At 45.9% G+C, this 21594-nt stretch overlaps 1 protein-coding gene across 1 annotated transcript; it reads left to right on the top strand.

Annotated features, from left to right (window-relative positions):
• The first annotated feature begins 7471 nt into the window (after positions 1-7471).
• Positions 7472-20979, top strand: snrnp70 (small nuclear ribonucleoprotein 70 (U1)). Its single transcript, XM_029727029.1, has 10 exons — positions 7472-7678; positions 9791-9944; positions 10070-10132; positions 10336-10390; positions 10485-10549; positions 10886-10948; positions 11086-11167; positions 17597-17698; positions 17837-17939; positions 19515-20979. The coding sequence occupies exons 2-10, from the start codon at positions 9798-9800 to the stop codon at positions 20344-20346; spliced, it is 1512 nt and encodes a 503-aa protein (XP_029582889.1). The 5' UTR covers positions 7472-7678; positions 9791-9797; the 3' UTR covers positions 20347-20979.
• The last annotated feature ends 615 nt before the right edge of the window (positions 20980-21594 follow it).

Raw genomic sequence — 21594 nt, 5'->3', positions numbered from 1 at the left:
ATATGAATATGTTCAAAGTCCACTCAAAACTAGATGAATCTGACGAGCGAGCTAAAAACAAGGGTGAGCAACTTGATGCCCTGCAAGCAGTTTTGAATGACACCACTCAAAGCAATAATGTTCTATTCCAAAAGCTGCAGACCAAAGACGATCAGTTAATGAACACAATGGCCAAGTTGGATGACAAAACAGCAGAACTCATTGAAGTCAGTGATCAAATGAACGATGAGAGAACCCAGGTGAGAAAGTTGGGAAAAGTGACCTCTAAGCAAGCGGAGGACATCTCATCACTGAATCTCTCGCTCCGCACTTTAGACCTCTCCCTGTACACCATGACAGATAAGTATGAGGCCGAACGGAGCAGAATACCACCTTTAGGTACCATCTGGAGGAACTCCAGAACAGTCACAGGCTATCGTGGGAATACCCAACAAAGCAACCTAGCTCGCAACCGGAGCTCGGGGAATGAAGGAATGTAGACGACAGGAGGTTTCAGACTTCACCTCTCTTAGGGGTCCCTCAGTCTTTTCCTCTTGGCCATTTGGCCCAGAGTAACATGACGTCTCCTCGTCAACAAAGCCAAAACTTTTCCTCTTGGCCTTTCGGCCCAAAATTCCCCACAGGAGGGAGCAGACGCTCCCCGCCCACTTGGCACGGAACACCTTGACAAAATCGTTAAAACTTCCGCACTTTTGACCCCTTAAGCCAAATGACACTGAGACTTTCTTAGCAGACATAGGGTAGCCATCCAAAGCGTACTCTAACGCTATGAATACTGACAGGCTTAACCTGTTGAAGCTAACGTCTAACAGACATGTTACAAGGTTAATCCGTCTACAACAGCAATGCGTGCAAAACGACTATGCTAAAGTTGCCACGGCTTTGAAAATAGAAATCAGTGGTTCTGTGACTTGCAAACATGACAGCTCATTGGCTAACAATGTCAATGAGTCAATCACCACCTTCCGGAGACACCTGAAACCCCACCTCTTTAAGGAATACCTGGGATAGGATAAAGTAATCCTTCTAACCCCCCCCCCCTAAAAGATTTAGATGCACTATTGTAAAGTGGTTGTTCCACTGGATATCATAAGGTGAATGCACCAATTTGTAAGTCGCTCTGGATAAGAGCGTCTGCTAAATTACTTAAATGTAATGTATATGTAATATGTCAAACAAGCTCGGAATGAACACCCATAAGCCTACTATCATAGGCTTCGTTCAGCTTACTTTGGCCTCTGACTGAAACAGGAATGGAAGAACAACAAAGAAATGTTTCTGTCAAACATGTATCCCAAATTCATTTACTATTTGGACCCTATTGCCCACGTTGGTTTGCCAATCTCGGCACTCCGAGAGCTTGCGAGCACAGCTTTTGAAGAATCAAAAGCAAGCCTGGCTAAGAGCCCGGACAACTCGGTTTTCAAGCTTGGAGAGGAACAATCACTCCAGTTGGAAGTTGCAGCATCAGGGACAGGAGCGGCAAAAGATGACGCACAAGTTGGGTGGCTACCAAGTAACCACCACACCGATAACCACCACAGTAACGATAGCTATAAAGAACGTCCCCAACAGAACAGGTCCCGTAGAGATCGATCTGGCCGCTACGTTCCTGCACCTAACCCTCACAAAGGATCAGGGCACAAGGGTAACAAGCGTAACAAGAGCAACAACGGGTTCAATAACGATCAAAATGTTCTAGAAGCTCTGATAAGATATGCACAGTAGCGGAAGAAATTTGAGAAAGAGGACAAGGATAAGTCACCGTGAGTAGGCATAAAATTGCTGGAGAACGAGTCCGCTGAAATTTACTCCGTTCGCAAGGACGTCAACGTTCACATTACCCCCGCCCTCACTCAAATCCCTGTACAGGGCCCGCTCGATCTAAACACAAGCCCACAGGTTTTGTCTAGACTCTGATACAGATGTGTCACGACTTCCGCCGAAGTCGGTTCCTCTCCTTGTTCGGGTGGCGTTCGGCAGTCGACATCACCAGTCTTCTAGCCATCGCCGATCCACCTTTCATTTTCCATTTGTTTTGTCTTGTTTTCCTGCAGACCTGGTTTTCATCTCCTACTAATTACTATGTGTATTTAGCCCTCTGTTCCCTCCATGTCTGTGTGGGGTATTGTTTATTTGTCAGGTTGGCACGCTTCCGGCTGGTTTGCGCCGGGTTTTGTTTTATACCCGTGCTTTGTGGCAGCCGGTACTTTGTACTTTGTCTGTGGTACTTTGTGCTGCCTCACTTGTTCTTTGGGCATTTGTTTTTGTGACGCGATTGCGTTCTGTTATTATGATTGCCTAAGTAAAGTGCTTTGTCCACTCATCTCTGCTCTCCTGCGCCTGACTTCCATGCACCAGCTACACCCACCATTGACAGAATACCCCACCCTTTGATGGAGTCAGCAGGAGCAGGTGCCCCTGTTATTGGGGTAGAGGAGCGCATCCAGGAACACACAGCGATGCTCCACCATCTCGGCACCGCCATGGACCGCGTCGTCCAAACAATAGACCGCTGGGAGAGACAGGGAGTTCCTCCAGCACCTCCACCAGCACAACAGGGGCCTCAACTACTCGCTCCCCCTGCACCCGGTTCCAGTGGGATTTGCCTCGCCCTCCCCGGGGAGTATGATGGGACGTCTGCCCGCTGCCAGGGTTTCCTGCTGAAGTTGGAGTTATACCTGGCGACCGTCCACCCGGCTCCTTCGGACCATGAGAGGGTGTCCGCCCTCGTCTCATGCCTCTCGGGGAAAGCCCTGGAGTGGGCCAGCGCCGTGTGGGTGGAAGGAGATGTGGTGCTGGACCACTTTGAGGAGTTCACCCGTTGTTTCCGGGCAGTCTTCGCCCACCCGCCCGAGGGTAGAGCGGCGGGTGAACGTCTCTTCCACCTGCGGCATGGGACAAGGAGCGCACAGGAGTTCGCTCTGGACCTTCGGACCCTGGCCGCCGGAGCGGGATGGAACGACAAGGCCCTGATCAAACACTATCACTGCAGCTTGCGCGAGGATGTCCGTCGGGAGTTGGCCTGCAGGGACACCACCCTCACATTTGACCAGCTGGTGGACCTGTCCACCCGGCTGGATAACCTGCTGGCTTCCAGCTGACGTCCAGATCGGGCTCTGGTTCCATCCCCCAGCACCACCGCTCCGATACCTATGGAGCTGGGAGGTGCTGCGCTCAGGGGGACCGGAGGAGGTTCCGTCTCGTGCACCATCCGTGGCCGCAGAGGTCACACTGCCGGTCGGTGCCGGGTTGGTCTCTCTGGGAATCGAGGCAGCAGGCAGGGCACTCTGGCATCACCCCAGGTGAGAAGGCACCATTCTCACCCAGAGCCCTTTGTTGCACACATGTTTTTGTTTGTTACTTTTCCTGAGTTTTCCCCGCATTCCCAGCATAAGGCGCTCGTCGATTCAGGCGCGGCTGGGAATTTTATAGACAGATAATTTGCCCATAGTTTAGGGATCCCCATCATTCCAGTGGCTATGCCCTTCCCAGTTCACACCTTAGACAGTCACATTCGAGGGAGGATGGTTACTAACTTCCTGTTGATGACGTTGGTCTTTCCATCTTCTTCTGTGAGGGTTTAAGAGGTGCCGCCACCTACTGCAAGTAGCATGCATCTCTCTTTTGGCAAAGTTGTAGGAGAGTATACATCATAGACTGTAGCAACCTATGTATATTTGTCACATGCGCCGAATACAACAAGTGTAAACCTTACCGTGAAATGCTTACTTACAAACCCTTAACCAACAGTGCAGTTCAAGAAGAGTTAAGAAAATATTTACCTACTAAACTAAAGTAAAAAAGAAAATGAAAAAAGAAGAAAAAGTAACACAAGAACATAACAATAACAAGGCTATATACAGGGAGTACCGGTACCGAGTCAGTGTGCGGGTGTACAGCTGAGTTGAGATAATTTGTACATGTTGGTAGGGGTGAAATGACTATGCTTAGATAATAAACAGCAAGTAGCAGCAGTGTACAAAACAAATGGGGGGAGGGGTCAATGTAATAGTGCAGTGGCCATTTGATTAATTGTTCAGCAGTCTTATGGCTTGGGGTAGAAGCTGTTAAGGAGCCTTTTGGTCCTAGACTTGGCGCTCCGGTACCTTTTGCCTTACAGTAGCAGAGAAAACAGTCTATGACTTGGGTGACTGGAGTCTGACAATTTTATGGGCTTTCCTCTGACACCACCTATTATATAGGTCCTGGATGGCAGGAAACTTGGCCCTAGTGATGTACTGGGCCATTCGCACTACCCTCTGTAGCGCCTTATGATCAGATGCCGAGCATTTGCCATACCAGGCGGTGACGCAACCAGTCAGGATGCTCTCGATGGTGCAGCTGTAGAACTTTTTGAGGATCTGGGGACACATGTCTTTTCAGTCTCCTGAGGGGGAAAAGGTGCTATCGTGCCCTCTTTGTCAGCAAACTTAATGATGGTTTTGGAGTCGTGTTTGGCCACGCAGTCGTGGCTGAACAGGGAGTACGGGGGGGACTAAGTACACACCCCTGAGGTGCCCCTGTGTTGAGGATCAGTGTGGCAGACGTGTTGTTGCCTACCCTTACCACCTGGTTTAGTTTTTGCTTGTAAGCAGGAATCAGGATATGTACGCTGACTGAGGATTCGATTTGAACATATTTTGAAGCAATAAACAGGCCATGGTATTACATTTTATTAAATGAAAATGTAGGCTGTGTATTAATGGTGTCAATACAATAGAATAGAATGGGTTTCATGACCATAGACAATTTCACCCTTAATGACAGTAATCAACACTGTTTGAAGCGGTTTAGGGAATGACATCTCTTTAAGAAAGCAACTGGAACAGTTGATAGGAATAGTTGATATTGTCTCGAAAATATAGCCTAGTATATAAAACTAATGAAAAGATGTAAGCTTTTAATGGCTATAAACTATAAATTATTATAACTTTTGTGTCAAACTCAATTATTGTTAATGCATTGTTTCCTTGTGTGTGGTTATTTTGTTTTTAAATTGGAAAATAAATCAAATTAAATTTAAATCACAAAAAATGTAGGCTAAAGTTTATAGAAAACAACAACAGCTTGTAGCCTGTGGTTAGCTGGAAGGTGGCAGGCTGAATTTGAGATTAGAGAATTTCTGGCTATTGTCTTTCAAATTAACTCGGGCTGGATGGCTTGCCTAGGACGTATAAGCGGTCCTCTGAGTGGAGGCTAAATGCCAGAAATGCAAAAGCGGCCTGCCGAGGGCTTATAGCGGCCCTCTGAATGGGGGATACCCGCCAGAGATGCAAATCACGTCTTGATGACTAAAGTATCTTATTAGGAATTTTCTCTATGTGGCCATAGGACTGTTTTGCTAGCACAGACTGGAATATGTTCATCTGATTCATCTGATGGCATTGAGGAGTATACCACCTCAGTCACCGGCTTCATTAATAAGTGCATCAATGACATCGTCCCCACAGTGACCGTACGTACATATCCCAACCAGAAGCCATGGATTACAGGCAACATCGGCACCGAGCTAAAGGCTAGAGCTTCCGCTTTCAAGGAGCGGGACACTAATCCGGACGCTTATAAGAAATCCCTCTATGACCTTAGAGGAACAATCAAACGGCATCAATAAGCGTCAATACAGGACTAATATTGAATCCTACTACACCGGCTCTGACGTTCGTCGGATGTGGCAGGGCTTGCAAACTATTGCGAACTACAAAGGGAAATCCAGCCGTGAGCTGCCCAGTGACGCGAGCCTACCAGACGAGCTAAATGCCTTTTATGCTCGCTTCGAGGCAAGCAACACTGAAGCATGCATGAGAGCACCAGCTGTTCCGGACGACTGTGTTATTACTCTCTCCATAGCTGATGTGAGTAATACCTTTAAAAAGGTCAACATTCACAAGGCCGCGGGGCCAGACGGATTACCAGGACGTGTACTCAGAGCATGCATGGACCAACTGGAAAGTGTCTTGACTGACATTTTCAACCTCTCCCTGACCAAGTCTGTAATAGCTACATGTTTCAAACAGACCACCATAGTCCCTGTGCTCGAGAACGCCAAGGTAACCTGCCTAAATGACTACCGCTCTGTAGCGCTCACATCTGTAGCCATGAAGTGCTTTGAAAGGCTGGTCATGGCTCACATCATCACCATCATCCCAGAAACCCTAGACCCACTATAATTCGCAAAACCTCCCCAACAGATCCACAAATGACACAATCTCAATTGCACTCAACACTGCCCTTTCTCACCTGGACAAAAGGAATACCTATGTGATAATGCTGTTCATTGACTACAGCTCAGTGTTCAACAGCATAGTGCCCACAAAGCTCACTAAGCTAAGGACCCTGGGACTGAACACTTCCCTCTGCAACTGCATCCTGGACTTCCTGATGGGCCGCACCCAGGTGATAAGGGTAGGCAACAACACATCCGCCATGCTGATCCTCAACACGGGGGCCCCTCAGGGGTGTGTGCTTAGTCCCCTCCTGTACTCCCTGTTCACCCACGACTGCGTGGCCAAGCACTACTCCAAGACTATCATTAAGTTTGCTGACGACATGACAGTGGTTGGCCTTATCACCGACAACAATGAGATACCCTATAGGGAGGAGGTCAGAGACCTGGCAATGTGGTGCCAGGATAACAACCTCTCCCTCAACGCGAGCAAGAGAAAGGAGCTGATCGTGGACAACAGGAAAAGGAGGTCTGGACATGCCCCCATTCACATCGATGGGGCTGATGTGGAGCGGGTTGAGAGCTTCAAGTTCCTTGGTGTCCACATCACCAACAAACTATCATGGTCCAAACACATCAAGACAGTCGTGAAGAGGGCACGACAATGCCTATTGCCCCTCAGGAAACTGAAAAGATTTGGCATGGGTCCCCAGATCCCAAAAAAGTTCTACAGCTGCACCACTGAGAGCATCCTTACCGGTTGCATCACCGCCTGGTATGACAACTGCTTGGCATCTGACCGTAAAAAAAAGGTAGGCTGGAGCAAGTCTTTGACAATTTTTAATTCGATGAGGGCTGTTGACATCAGCCGCCTGTATTTAATGGAGAGAGATGCTATGCTACTAGCCTCATACCATGAATATGCATATCCATCTCGAGACAACCCCGATATAAAGTGTTTTTTCTCAAAGTTGTCAGGATGTTACGTGTCCTACTTATTATCAGTACACTCGTAACAACTTAAGCATTACGAAACATCTATTAGATCAAATAAACCTCAGGTAGAAAATAAGCCATTATTTTTTTATTGTTGACCAAATTCGACACTCTCATTGACCTCCATACAAAAACTCCTTGCTTGATGGGCGAAACAACGAAAAAACACCACCTGCTGGAGGGAGACATACTTTCCCCCGAGTTGGGCCTCTCTCTTCCCCTTCCTCTCTGAGAAACCAGGTATCACGTAAATTAGCCCAAAGTGTCGTGAAACATTAGAGGAACTGTTGCGACATTGTCGTCCTTTTACGGCGTACCGCCATTTTAAGTTGAGGACAAATCGTTTCACCCCCTGGCAAGAAGCTAACCAAGCTGAAGCCTTTGTATCTCTCGGTTGCTGAAGTATATTCATTTGTGGGAAAACATCTTGCTTTGAACTAATAGAGCGCACGCTCTTATTCCACGTTGCCTGATTCGGGCTCTCGGAGTTTTAAAGGGATTGAATGAAGAGTTGAGGTGAGTAGGCTAGAAATGTGTAGTGCCCCTGAGTGGCGACACGAGGCCTATGCTATGGTGGACAGTAGTTAGCGATTTGGTAGACTGGAATATGTAACGTTAACTAAAATAGACCTGTTAAAATGTATCATATTTGTACCATATTTCGTTTTAGGTGTCTGGTCTAACTGCAATTAACTAACTTAAATGCTTTGGTGGATTGGCTAGCCAACGTTAGCCAGGGTGGTCCATTGTTTGACTGCGTTGTTAGCTAACGTTAGCCTAACACTGAGGTGTCTAGTCGGAAGCCAGACAACTAGCTCTAAAGGCGTCCTCATCCGAAACTGTTTGGAACAGTTCGTGCGCATATTATGATTACATTTTGTGACATTGTTGTTCGTTTTAGTCTAGAGAAGGGTGCAAGTGCGTCCCGAAATTCGGGTCGTTCCTGCATATGGGCATTCCTGCATCTGCAAGAACCCCTATCCACTTAACATGAACAGCACTTACAGTTGACCGGGACAGCTCTAGCAGGGCAGGAATTTGCCACACTGACTTGTTGGAAAGGTGGGCATCCTATGATGGTGCCACGTTAAGTCACTGAACTCTTCAGTAAGGCCATTCTACTGCCAATGTTTGTCTATAGAGATTGCATGCATGGCTGTGTGCACGATTTATACACTTGCCTGCAACGGGTGTGGCTGAAATAGCCGAAACCACTAATTTGAAGGAGTGTTCACATACTTGTGTGTATGTACTCCTCCAATGAAGGAGATTAATCTGATTTTAGCAGCAGCATGCTTTCGCGTCATCACAACTCCTGGACAACTTCATTGTCAGACAACAATTGTGGCTATTCTTTGGGTGGTGAAATTAGTTGGTTGATAACATTTTATGCGATGTCTGGGGCTCCAGTCCACCCACTAGTCGCAGCTGAACTCTTTCCTAAATCGTGGAGTTGCGTTTAGTTGGCTGCTAACTATACTGAACGTGTGTGCGTGCAACATGTGCTGTCCCATTCGATCCTATATACTACTTAGACACGTTACATAGGCATAGTTCCTAGGGTTTGTCTGGCATCTTCTCATATCTTAACTTATAGAATATTCTGGAAGTTATGCCAGATGGTCCTAAGGGGGGGGGTAGTTGTGGGTTTACGTTAGGAGCAGGCATTCGCTACAGACGACTAACACAATTGCATTTTATCGATGGCTATTTTAATGCACAGATACCGTGACGATCTTGAGGCCCGTTGTCGTGCCATTCATCCATCACCTCATGTTTCGGCATGATAATGCACAGCCCATGTCACAAGGATCTGTACACAATTCCTAGAAGCTGACAATGTCCCAGTTCTTCCGTGGCCTGCATACTCACCTGACATGTCACCCATTGAGCATATTTGGGATGCTCTGGATCGACGTGTACGAAGGTGTTCCAGTTCCCCCCATTATCCAGCAACTTCGCACAGCCATTGAAGAGTGGGACAACATTCCACAGGCCACAATCAACAGCCTGATCAACTCAATGCAAAGGAAATGTCACGCTGCATGAGGCAAATTGTGGTCACACCAGATACTGACTGGTTTTCTGATCCACGCCCTTACCCTCCAAACCCTTCAAAAACGTATCTCTGACTAACGGCTACATCTGTATTCCTAGTTGTGAAATCCATAGATTACAGCCTAATGCGTTTATTTCAATTGTTTGACTTTCCTTAATATGAACTAACTCAGTAAAATCTTACATTTTTGCTTTTTATATTTTTGTGTATATGTATAACAAGCAATCAGCCTAAAGCATTCACTATTCCAGCTAGCTAGCTATCCTTGTAAATGTGACTTCCAGCCTTCATTTTCCTTGAAGCCTCCAGGTAAGGGAAGATTGAGCTTTGTTTGGTAACATTGATCAGTTCTCATAGACACTAGCTTCGAAGCTAGTTCCACACATGAAAGTAAGATGTTGCCTTACCTTTGCAGAAGAAATTGAGCTGCGCATGGTTATCACAATGGTCTTCCAAGCCTTTGTGGCTCTGTCCACATTGTTTAATGGCAACACTGATGCAACTCTACTTCTGCATATTATTAGTAACTCTGTTGTTTGTGAACTAAACATCTATTTTTCTCGCTGCAGGTGAAAGATGACCCAGTTTTTACCCCCCAATCTGCTGGCCCTATTTGCGCCCCGGGACCCCATACCATTTCTGACCCAGTTGGAGAAGCTTCCCCATGAAAAACACCACAACCAGCCATACTGTGGCATCGCTCCCTTCATCAGGCACTTTGAGGTAAGGCAAACCTTCCTAGCTCTTGTGAAATTAAACTCTTTGTGAATGAGATGGATAGTTGGCTATTTGGTATATTATTTGATTAAATGCCTTTGGCCCTTTTAACTTTTGGACTGTTTTGATAGGACCCCAGAGATGCCCCTCCTCCCACTAGGGCAGAAACTCGTGATGAGAGGTTGGAGAGAAAGGTGAGACAATTGGAAGAGGGTTCACTTCCCTTTGTGGCCATTTCTTTCCACTTTTTTTTGTCAACCTCAATGCATATCTGAATAAGATTGGATAACTGGAAATCTTCAGTGGGGTGTCCAAGTACATGGCTCTAATGTACAAGTACTGTAACCATTTAGGTTCTGAGTCTGAGGGACCTAGCTAACCTGTTTCTGTTTTACAGAGGAGGGAGAAGATCGAGAGGAGACAGACGGTTGTGGAGACAGAACTGAAGCTCTGTAAGTTGTTGACATGGATGTGCTTTCGTGACCTTCATAGGATTTACTGAAAGTTGATGGAAGTCGGGTTGTAATATTTTCTTCTGCCTTTTAGGGGATCCACACAATGACCCCAATGCTCAGGGGGATGCCTTCAAGACCCTGTTTGTGGCTCGTGTGGTAAGTGTGCATTATACAGGCTACCTTCCATGTTCCATGGCATCTTTACCTTCTCTTCCATCCTGTCTTGGCCACTGATACTAAAGCCGGGTAGTGATTAATAACAAATGAAGCATACATACTCCGCAATGAAAACCAGGCAGCCACTTCTTGAAGCATAACTTTCATTTTTTTTGTATGGTATGAAGCCCAGAAGTGTGTTCTGAAGACAACTCTAAGACCAGGCTGTCAAAGTCTACACTGTATTTTGCACATGTGACAAATAAAATTTGATTTGAAAAGGGGTTTCCCACCAAGTTCTGATGGGGTTGATGTTAACTGTTATCATTGCTGCAGAATTATGACACCACGGAATCCAAGCTTCGCCGTGAGTTTGAGGTCTACGGACCCATCAAACGGGTAAGTTTAGTCTTTGTCTCCTAAACCACCCTTTGGTTTTATAATACAACTTATGGGACATTTGTTAGTGGCAATTGGTCCTCTGCCCCCCCCCCCCAGCTTGTTCAGCTAGCGTTATTATAGTCGCTCTCTTCCAGATCTACATCGTCTACAACAAGCGGTCAGGAAAGCCCAGAGGCTACGCCTTCATAGAGTACGAGCACGAGAGAGACATGCACTGTGAGTACCATGAGAGACCAAACCCCTCATAACCCACCTCATCTCAAATGGGAGTCTGAATGCTGGGAGGGTACGTGGGTAGGATATTTTTTTTCAAATTTTTTTTTTGAAGGACCGAAAAGAAAGGTTCTGAAAGAAATGCACTAGATCACTTTTGCGACCTTACAAATGGTTGTACTTTCACTATAGCTATACAAGTTGTACCAGTTGCTGTTGCTGACTATTAGTTAACATCAGCACCTTGTTCTCTTGCCCAGTGCAGGGGGAACCCTCTTGACTGAATAGCACCTTTTATGGAGCAAACTGACTAGGCTGTTTTTAAAATGTTGCTATTTTCTGTACCGCACTAGCAGCTTATGCTGTCCTTGGTGCGATTTCCCTTTGAAGGGCCAGGATGAGTGATGGTTTCACATTTATCCATAGTCCTAGGCCCACTCTTAATATATGCCAAATGTAAAAATAAACTGTTCACACTGCTGAGCCACACCGAGCTGTACTGCGCTGGCCTGATTAAGCTGCGAGGACATGTTGAATGGAAAGTATCCAAGCCAGCAGAGTATGGTTTGGATTGGCACAATGGTATGAAAAGGGTCAGAGAAGGAGCACTAGCTGGAAAGTAGGCTTGGGCGGTATCCAGATTGTCATACCTTCATACCGACCTTGTGTCATACTGGGATATTCAGTAATACCGCCATTGCTAACATTTTGTAACTCAAATGATTGTTTGCTACAAGCACAAAACCAATATTTGCCAGCAAGGCTCTTGATCCAGGAGGTTATTCTCTGCTTTTACCAAGTGAATGCTTGATTTTGAAGAAGCTAACCAGTTAGCTAGTTGGCTAACTAGCTACTAAATTAGCAAACCAAATGCAGAAGTTGGCACACTTTAGACAGTTAACTTTTTGACTTCCCATACTGTAATTAAATCACCTGGCGCATGCTGCACAACAGTGAGTGACACCCTTGGCTCCGGTCTCTCTCGTAGTTGTGTGCCTGTGTACAAACACAACATGACTGGGGACTACTGTAAGCTTCATAATAATGTGATGGGTGAAATGAAGAACTCTGTTCTTTATCTCCTAACGTATTGCACAAGTTGATTGTGGGTATATACTTAAGTAGCTACAAATCAAATTTATTAATAAACCTCAAAGAAATAGTTTAACGGTGTTGACGGTATGGAAAAACCATCCCGTGTCTTTTTCCAAATACCCCGGTATACGGTATACTGCCCAAGCCTATTGGCAAGGGGGTTAAAAATATGGACCCACAGTCCATACAAGTTAAAGATTTAAACTCTGAACACAAGGGTCCCCAAAATCATCCATCCTTTTTATTTTTTTATAACTGAGTTTAGAATGGCGATATGTTATTAATTAGGGGAAACAAGGTGCTGAGTGAGTTGTGTGATGTCTGTCTTGTGTGGCGCATGATGACCTCTTGACTAACTCAAGGCTGCGAAACGGTTTCTGTACTGCACTTGTCTGAGTGAGTGCAGTTAGTCCAGCCCTGACACTTGTATGTGGCGGTGCCATTTGGTGGGAAGGTTTGGCCTATGTTTTGTATGTATAAACAACTTCTAAGCCTTGTTCTTCTGGTCACCTTGAATGTCTTTGCTTGCTGTAGGTTAGGCCTGTAATAGTTAGGAGTGTTAAGTCATCTGTGGAACAGGTAGGTTTCCTGGTTGGACAACCAACGGTAAGCTACAGGTCACCAACAGGCTAGTACTCCCCCCCCCCCCCCCCCCCCCCCCCCCCAACTTGTCTGGTTAACTTGGGTACCCTCATCTGTGCTTTTGTGACACTAGGCCATTTCTATCAGCTCGTAAGTGGTCCTCCACCCTGGTCCTGGCGAGCTACCATGCCCGCTGGCATTCTCATTGATCGAATTTAAACAAATTATCAGGCAGACGGGTGTTCCAGGTGTAAATCAATTGCTCTCTAAGATTGCTATTTATTGGCCATCTTCCAGGCTGACTACATTGCAGTCACTTGCCAGATCTCACAACACCTGTGTAGGTGTTTTACATGTCAGCTAAAAATCATATAAAATAAGAATCTGACGCCTGACTGCTAGTTGGTGATGAGGCAAGTCCGCACAGCGCGACTGCAGTGTAGCTGGCCTGGAACTTGGCCGCTGATTCATTGCTGGAACACTTAGGGTCATGCACCCAGGGTGCAATGAACAGGCAGGAAATAGTGTTCCCCAGGACCAAGGTTGCCCACACTTGGTATGATGTGACTCAGGTGAGGGTTGACAGGTGAGGGTTGACTTGTGAGGGGATGTCTATGCTGGCTCTGCAGTGTATTAACTGTTTGTTGTTCTCATTGCCACTGCAGCCGCCTATCTGTGATGGCTATTGGCCAGAGCTGGCTTGCAGATGATGATGGTTATGATACATCTACACCCTACTACCACAGCTCAGTATATGGTTGGTATGATGGGTTTGTATGATGGGTAAGCTTTCTTTCCACCCTCCATCCTCCTATTTAGGGAAGAGGAGCTACGTTCAATGGGCAAAGCACTTTTTGTTTTTTAAAAGCTGCTTAAATGTTGCTTGAACAATACTGACATTGATAAGACGGAGCTGGTGCTTTGACCATTGAACGCACCCCCAGGCCATTAGTCAGTTAATGGGTGCCTTTTGAGTTTTCCTTTTGTGTTAAAGCCACCTCCGATGTATCCCTTTTAACACTTACATATAGGCCTGCTTTTACTATTTTAGTTGTCTGAAACAGCATTTTATCAAGTTGCATAATCATTAAGAAAAGGACAATCTTTTGCATAACATTGCATCAAAAAGACCACACGCCCAAAACGAAATCACCTTGCATTGTCAGTTAAGGTCCTTTCTTGTGTGCGTCGAGCTGGCTTTAATAGAATAGGCTTACGAGGGGACTCAACACTTTTACAGGAAGGCACATACTTATGCACATATGTAGCTTTGTCCCTACTATATAACTAGGCAAGAGCAGACGTCGACGAGCATAGCGATAGCTCATTCAGACATGGCAGTCATCTCACCCCCAGATCTCTTTACCACAGCTGATTGTAAGGATCCGGTGTATACAGCTAATAGAACCAGTCAAGTAAGGAAACATGTCACCACTCGAACTAGCCTACATTTATTCTAGCCTACACCAAACACTTATCTAATTTTCTCTAGATGCATACCTTTGTTTCTTTAAAAAAAAAACGTTTTGATATGCACCATGTGTGCTTATATAGTAAGATTGTATTTAGGCCTTGTTTGAGGAGTTTTTGGGGTTGAGTTAAAGCAACCCCCCCCTTTGAGTGAAGTCCTCTCTGATTGGTTGAGAAGGTTATGGTTTGTGGTAAGACAAACCCGGATTGGTTAGATTAGTGAGGGGTTGTGGTAAGGCCCCCTGGTAGTATAAACCTGTGAGGTGTCATGAAAGTACAGTATTAATTTGCTATGATCTAGAGGGGGTTCTGGTAAGGCCCTCTTGCTATAAAAGCGAGTGGTTCTGGTAAGGCCCTCTAATTGGATATAAAGAGGAAAGAGTCCTCTGCCGTTTCCCATTGGATCGTCTACCACAGCAGAGCAGACCAGTGTAGAGGCCAGGATGGGTCATCATGGATCCTGCCGAGTTCTTCGGTCATAAGAGACTGATCCCAAGACTGTCTGGGCCAAGGGAGTATATATTTGTGTGTGTGTGTGTGTGTGTTCTGAGTTTGACTCAGAAGCTGCAGACTATGTGGTGGGAAATCTGGCAGTGGCAGGAGCCTGCCAATTTGGCTTGCAACTGGAAGCCCTATGCTCCCGGAGGTTCTGAGTCCGACACTGCGCTCGTGTCCAGGCGGTGGTAAGATAGTTGGTTAAAACAAACACAGCAGCCCATAAAGCCTCCACTAAGGTATGTGTATATAACTTGACACATATTCTCATATTGCGATAATCCCCTCCAATATATCTCCCCCTCCAGACAAGTATTACAAGGTCAGAGGTTGTATGTAAGGCAACCTAGTTTACATTAGCCTCACTATAGTCTGAAGCACAACATGTATTGGGTAAGAAGATATGTTTGTGTAATAAGCAGCATTGCCATACAAGGTTGTGTATTCTGGCAATTTGAGTACATATTCAAACTCAAACCAATGTGTCACTGGTATTTTATGTCTCACTGAACCGGGGTTAAGAACACCAGGAATGGTCGTGCCAGTGAGGATGGCTATTGCAGGACGTGCTAAGGTGTCATTTGCAGGGCAGTATCCACCTGGTTTGTCACTAACCACGTTTCCATCCAGTTTTTGAAAAGTACCGTATTAAAACAAATCACGACAGCTGTGATGGAAACATGACGTTTCGGTACAATTTTGTAAATGCAGAGTTTGACAAGGTGGGATCTTTGTAAAATTAATTGCGTGAAGTAGCGGTGTAAATGCTTTTGGGGGCAAATATTGATAGTAATTAGTCTTGTCGAAGTAAACTTGGAGTCAAGCGACTATCCCACTACGACTCGGGAAATCATGCAGTTTAATAGGCTACAGATCAAATATATGTATGATGAATATCACAGGGTGATGAAAGTGCACTGCGATGAGCTTGATTTTCCTTTCCAATAAATGTTGATGTTCTTATGCTGGTGACATGATGCTTGACTGCCGTTTGACGAAATATTCTCTCATCCATTATCTGTAGACTAGCCTACCCGTACTGTATATGCGAGCTGTTGGCTAAAGCACACGCCAAGACCAGCGTAGGCACATTTAATATTAAACGCCAGTTTGTGACAATTGGTTGTTAAACGTAAAACATGGTTTTATTTTTTATTTTTATAAATACCATGAACTTCGTCAACACGCATTGATTTTTAACTGCAACAATTCAGTTTGGTGGGAAAATTCGCTTTTTTTCATGCGGATTTGAGAATATTTGCATTAAAATCTGGCGCCAATTGGGTGGAAACCAAGCTACTGGTATAAAATCACCAATTCCACCTATAAGTGGCTAGACGTGCTTTGGTAAGTGGAGTGGATGGCTGTTTGTCCGGTTGGGGTGATTCGCTGTTCCTTCTGGGTAAGAGGTTGTAGATGTGACAATTGGGTGAACATGCACAAATGTATTTCTCATAAATTTGTCAGGTTGGGTAATATAGTATGTTGCTATATGAATTACTGTCAGCTGATTTATTTAAAGTGCACGAGCACTTCACAACAGGCTCTCAAACGCACTCCACATCAAAGTACTGTCAACTGCTTGGACTACTCGTTTACATTTAATTCATTTAGCAGACGCTCTTATCCAGAGTGACTTACAGGAGCAATTAGGGTTGAGTGCTTTGCTCAAGGGCACATTGACAGATTTTTCACCTAGTCTGCATGGATTTGAACCAGCAAACTTTCGGTTACTGGCCCAACGCTCAAACTCTAGGCTAACCACTAGGGACACGCAATATTCAGTAATAAAGCTGGGTATTTTCAAAATTGCTATGGAGCAATTTAAATGCGTAGTTGTTGGTAAAAAATCTTAGCTTAAGCTACCTGAGCCTTTCATGCGTAACACTATAATTTATTGGTATGCATATAATTTATATTGAGCATTTTTGCTTGCTTCCTTAGATGTATTAATTTAGCTTATAGTCGTGGGCAAAGTCAAGACTGTTGATGGTCTAATCTCCTCAAACTCAACTCTGGACCTCGAAGCCAGTTCCACTGCACCAACCCCCAATTGTTCCTCTCTAATTAGGGACTGATTTAGACCTGGGACACCAGGTTTGCAATTATCAGGCAGAACAGAAAAGCAGCAGGCTCCGGACCACGTAGGTTAAGAGTTGAGTACCCCTGGTCGAAGCTATGACCTTTAGCTTCAAGGTAAAAATGAGCCATGCAATAGTAAGAGGTTGACTCTTCGACAGTGTGGTCACTTGACCTAAGTAAGATTTAAATTATTTTAAGCGGCGTTTCACTTTTGGTCTCTGGTGCGCCACAGAAACCACATGAAACAGCAATCATTATAGGCCAAACTTCAATGTTTTGTTTGAATATATTATATAACACTTGATATAATAAAGTTGAATGTTTTGAGATTTTAATAATTAATGCATAGTTCACAAAAAGCTTTTCCATCTGCTATACCGGCTCACTTGTAATTTGCGGCTAGAATGCATTTCTTTATCCCTCTAACGTTTTTCAAAATAAAGATTTACTGAAGTAAAGTGCTTGCACAACAAAATACTTACTGTGGTACATCTTCAAAAAAGGTAGATGTGCAGGTAAATGCAGCATTTAGTGGTGGAAAAAGGTCTACTACATGGTCTGTCTGCCCAGAGAGCAGCTCCACACTACCTCACCTGCTCCTGGTCAGTATATTCATGCACTCTTTGTTAACCTTACCTTTGAAACCGCAGAGCTCCATCTTACCCTTCTCTACCTTTCTCTCATCATCACCCCCCCCCCTTCCTCCAGCTGCCTACAAGCATGCAGACGGGAAGAAGATCGATGGAAGGAGAGTGCTGGTGGATGTTGAGAGAGGTCGCACTGTGAAGGGATGGCATCCCCGCAGGCTAGGTGAGGAACTGCACATGATCTCTGTGACGGTGTATAATTAACAGATTCTCTTGGCATAGGCCATTTTATGAATCCCTTTTAATATTAGTCAGTTTTAAATACAAATCATAGACAAGAAATGAATGTATCCCCAACCAGGCGGTGGTCTTGGTGGGACAAGGAGAGGTGGGGCTGACGTCAATATCAAGCACTCTGGAAGAGATGACACCTCGCGTTACGATGACCACCCCACAATTGGAGGGTGAGTAACGACACTGGGCCCTTGGGGTGGTCCACTAAGGGAGGGTTATGTCACCCTATTCTAAATAGGCCCTACCCATTAGACCTGAAAGAATTGAATAGCTGTAGCAATATAGAAAAATTATCTGAAGGCCAAATCAAATCTAATTTATTTATATAGCCCTTCGTACATCAGCTGAAATCTCAAAGTGCTGTACAGAAACCCAGCCTAAAACCCCAAACGGCAAGCAATGCATGTGAAAGAAGCACGGTGGCTAGGAAAAACTCCCTAGGAAAAACTCCCTAGAATTGCCAAAAACCTAGGAAGAAACCTAGAGAGGAACCAGGCTATGAGGGGTGGCCAGTCCTCTTCTGGCTGTGCCGGGTGGATATTATAACAGAACATGGTCAAGATGTCAAAATGTTCATAAATGACCAGCATGGTCAAATAATAATAATCATAGTAGTTGTCGAGGGTGCAACAAGCACGTCCAGTGAACAGGTCAGGGTTCCATAGCCGCAGGCAGAACAGTTGAAACTGGAGCAGCAGCATGGCCAGGTGGACTGGGGACAGCAAGGAGTCATCATGCCAGGTAGTCCTGAGGCATGGTCCTAGGGCTCAGGTCCTCCGAGAGAAAGAGAGAATTAGAGAGAGCATATTTAAATTCACACAGGACACCGGATAAGACGAGAAATACTCCAGATGTAAAAGACTGACCCTAGCTCCCCGACACATAAACTACTGCAGCATAAATACTGGAGGCTGAGACAGGAGGGATCAGAAGACACTGTGGCCCCATCCGATGATACCCCCGGGCAGGGCCAAACAGGCAGGATATAACACCACCCACTTTGCCAAAGCACAGCCCCCACACCACTAGAGGGATGTCTACAACCACCAACTTACCGTCCTAAGACAAGGCCGAGTATAGCCCACAAAGATCTCTGCCATGGCACAACCCAAGGGGGGGGTGCCAACCCAGACAGGAAGACCACGTCAGTGACTCAACCCACTCAAGTGACGCACCCCTCCCATGGACGGCATGGAAGAGCACCAGTAAGCCTGTGACTCAGCCCCTGTAATAGGGTTAGAGGCAGAGAATCCCAGTGGAAAGAGGGGAACCGGCAAGGCAGAGACAGCAAGGGCGGTTCGTTGCTCCAGCCTTTCCGTTCACCTTCACACTCCTGGGCCAGGCTATACTTAATCATAGGACTTACTGAAGAGATAAGTCTTCAGTAAAGACTTAAAGGTTGAGACTGAGTCTGCGTCTCTCACATGGGTAGGCAGACCATTCCATAAAAATGGAGCTCTATAGGAGAAAGCCCTACCTCCAGCCGTTTGCTTAGAAATTCTTGGGACAATTAGGAGGCCTGCGTCTTGTGACCGTAGCGTAAGTGTAGGTATGTACGGCAGGACCAAAGGGGATTTATTACCATTTTCCTTAGTTACCTCGATCCAATTATTTTAGATCTATGCAAGTCTAAAGGGTATGGGCTAGCGGTAGACTTGGGATTGAACATTTTGGTTTGACTGACTTGACATTTTCTGTAGAGGTTTGTCAGTTAACTGTTATTTTTGCCCTTCTCTTCACCTCAGGGAACGAGAGCGTGAACGTGGACCTGAGCCCAGAGGGGAGCGCAGAGAGCGCAGCCGTGAGCGTGAACGTGGGGGGGAGAAAGAGCGCGGTGGCGAAAGACGCCGGTCCCGGTCCCGGGACAGACGCAGGCGCAGCTCCCGCTCCAGGGAGAGGGGCGACAGGGGTCTGGGCCTGGCAGGGCCTGGAGAGGAGAGCATAGGGGGTGGCAGGAGGAGAGACCGAGAGAGGGAGCGGGGAGGAGGAGGACCAGGGGGAGACAGTCATAGCAGGGAGAGGAGCAGAGACAAGGGTGAAAGGAAGAGGAGGAGCCGAAGCCGAGAGCGCAAGCGAGACCGGGAGAGGGGCAAGGGTGGCGAGGGGGATGAGGGCATGGGGCTTGGAGACGGTATGATGGGGGAGGGAGGAGAGAAGATGCCTGAAGAGCCTAGTGTGGGTGAGGAAGGGGGAGAGGTGGGAGAGGAGCGCGGCGGGAGGGAGCGCGACAAAGACAGGGACAGGGAGCGGGACCGTGACCGGAGGCGCAGCCACAGGGACAAGGACCGGGAGAGGGACCGGGAGAGGCACAGGGGGGACAGGGAAAAGGACAGGGAGCATAAGAGGGACAGGGAGCGGGGTGGCGGGGAGCGCAGGGAGGACCGGCATGGCTCTCTCCTGCTCCCCTCGGCCGAGCAGGACGACGTGGGTAACGGGGAGGCGGGCGACGCGCCGCCCCAGCCAGAGGAGAACAGCCAGGATGGGTTGATGGTGGACCAGGAGTCGGTGCAGTCGGGGGAGGGCTACGTTTCCAATGAGAACGGCTACAAGGTGGAGACCCAGGCAGACGAGTACTAAGCGGGGCTTTGCCATTTTTAAGTTCCTGTTTTTTTTTTTTTATATATATATATGCGCGCGCAACAAACCCCTTCCCTGTTTGTGTGAATGATACTGTAATGAGCTGCTGCCCTGTTAGAAACCACAACGGAGCACTGTAGGCATAACGAACTCTGTTTTATGGGTTAAGTAGGGTTTTGTTTCTTCAGTATTTGAACCCCCAGGACTAGGTCCACACCACAAAATAATTATTTCAAACCCGTCCCTCGGTACCAAACTGAGAACTGTGCTCACTGTCCCTTGACATTCACGCTCTCCCCCAACCGGAACTTTAATCTGACGTTCTGCTCTGTCAAGTACTTGTCTGACTGATTACAATCCCTTTGCGAGTGAGGCAGAGATGGCATAGTTATGTTCAAATATTTCTTTTTCTTAAATCTCTATCGGTGTGTTAATTCAACCTGGGTTGTTTTTTTGGGGGTTGTTAATAGGGGCTAAGTTGTTTAGGTTTTATAACATTTCCCCCCCAAGTGATTTGTATGAATCCATGATCCCACAAAAGCAGATGAAAAAATAAAAGGAAAAAATTAAAAATATATTTTTGAGCCTTCATATGTTACTTTTTTACTTTAAAGTACAACCCTGAGAACATCTTACTCAACTGTCTGGACCCATATGTCTATCCTCAAGAAAATGTACACCAATAGCTAGGTTTCCATCCAATTGGCGACAGACTTTCATGCAAATATTTTTATCTGCATAATTCATATGCTTTTTCCCACCAAAGATTTTTCCATCCAATTGACTTGTTGCAAATAAAAGGCTGTGAGTGATGTAGTGCAAATAAAAATGCATTTTGCATTTAAATTCCTATGTATCGAAACTCGTTGAACTAGCTTTTCCTTATCACATTTAACCTCACTGATTGTTGCAAAACAAAATGCCTTATATAGCGTGTGCCCACTTGTTATTGTTGGCTGGAGTGCACATATAGGCTACATGAGATGTGGACTAAAGAGTGAGACTTTATTTTTCAAACAGCAGCCAAGCATTGACTATCATGTCACCAGAATAAGACCCTAGATATTTATTGGAAAGTAACATCAAGCTAATTACCGTGCACTTTCACCACCCTGTGAAGTTAATGAATTTATGTAATCTGTAGTTTAATGAACCGTACGCTTTCCCGACTAGTCATAGTGGGAGGATCACATGTCATCGCGTGACTCCAAGTTTACTTCGATATGATGGTTATTGTATCAATATTTG

The sequence above is a fragment of the Salmo trutta genome, chromosome 32 (assembly GCF_901001165.1).
Source record: "Salmo trutta chromosome 32, fSalTru1.1, whole genome shotgun sequence".
Lineage (NCBI taxonomy): Eukaryota > Metazoa > Chordata > Actinopteri > Salmoniformes > Salmonidae > Salmo > Salmo trutta.
The sequence above is the reverse complement of the archived record's forward strand: the minus strand, read 5'-3'. Positions and strand labels throughout refer to the sequence as shown.

Bases quoted from the DNA above. Each gene is read 5' to 3' on its own strand.
- snrnp70 (XM_029727029.1), top strand. From the start codon at position 9,798: ATGACCCAGTTTTTACCCCCCAATCTGCTGGCCCTATTTGCGCCCCGG. The intron at 9,945-10,069 runs GTAAGGCAAACC...CTGTTTTGATAG, and splicing joins CCTTCATCAGGCACTTTGAG to GACCCCAGAGATGCCCCTCC. The intron at 10,550-10,885 runs GTAAGTGTGCAT...TCATTGCTGCAG, and splicing joins CCCTGTTTGTGGCTCGTGTG to AATTATGACACCACGGAATC.